Source organism: Nansenia antarctica, assembly GCF_963989245.1.
Source record: "Nansenia antarctica genome assembly, chromosome: 18".
Classification (NCBI taxonomy): Eukaryota; Metazoa; Chordata; class Actinopteri; order Argentiniformes; family Microstomatidae; genus Nansenia; species Nansenia antarctica.
In genome coordinates, this window is record NC_137691.1 from 7797544 (window position 1) to 7798652 (window position 1109).

Sequence of the window (1109 nt, forward strand, 5' to 3'; positions counted from 1 at the left end):
TCATTATTCTAATGGAAACTCACAGTAACTTTCTCTCATTCCAGCTGGCGATCAGGGCCAAATGCAGGGCAGCAACCTCGCCAGAAACGAAGATTTCATTAAGAAGGAAAAATGAAAAATAAAATTGAAATCACATGAGGAGTCGACGAGGCCAAACCCAGAGAACGGTGGTGGGTGACCTTTGACCCCAGCTGGAGAACACGAGCCTGAGATGAGACAGGAGGGAAAAGCACACTGCTGGACATCATTGCTCAATGTTTTTTCATTCATTCATCACTTTGGTAATACAAGCTAATGTGGTCATGCCCACAGTTGACAGACAGGCAGATGGACAGCTGGAGAAAAAAGAGGGAGCAATAGTCAGGGAGAGAGAGAGAGAGAGAGAGAGAGGGGGGCAGGGTTAAGATGTTTTTAATGTTCTCTTCACATTCACCCCGTCATAAATCACAGACAACAAAACAAACCAGTAGTGTCAGGGAGGGATACAACTGGTGTACGGCATGAAACAGAAACAACATGTTGTTTATGGAGGAGGACAACAACTGCCTGACTGGCAGAGCCACTACTGTAACTGGGAGGTCTGGCGGCCTTCCGTGTCCACAACGAAACACATGCAGTACTGTAGGACACCTCAGCCACAGCCCACTATGATGGAGATTAGAACATACGGTTCATTGGGTCCTCAGTGTGTGAGAACGGGAGGCAGTGCAAGCTTATGTACCGCCAAGATGGAGCCCATTCTTCCTCCATCACGTCTCTGAACCACCGCCCCCCCCCGCCACCACCACGTCCAACACTGCAGAACGGTCTCATTCTCTAGCCTGCTGCAGCAGAGGTCAGGACTGAACCATCTTCTTGTGGGGGTCGAAGACATATCTCTTGAAATGGAGGTGGATGGCGATTGGCTGAGAATCGGTCTTGGGCTCCTCCTCTTTGGCCGGTTCCCCCTTGGCCACGCCCTTCCCTTTCTTCTTGGAGGAGGAGGACAGGAGCTGTTTGGTCTCTGGGCTGAGACCCTCTGAAGAAAGAACAGGAGGAGAGATGGAAAAAAAGAGAGAGTGAATTCCTGTAGCATTATAATGAGTATTAATCGTCATCCATCACACACA

General features: G+C 49.3%; 1 protein-coding gene across 1 annotated transcript in view; it reads right to left on the reverse strand.

The window, feature by feature from the left end:
- Positions 1 to 403: 403 nt before the first annotated feature.
- eefsec (eukaryotic elongation factor, selenocysteine-tRNA-specific) overlaps positions 404 to 1109 on the reverse strand; it is a 14120-nt gene continuing 13414 nt past the window's right edge. Inside the window, 1 exon segment of the mRNA XM_080548307.1 lies at positions 404 to 1018. Within this exon segment, the coding sequence (XP_080404433.1) occupies positions 837 to 1018 (182 nt within the window). The 3' untranslated portion in view covers positions 404 to 836.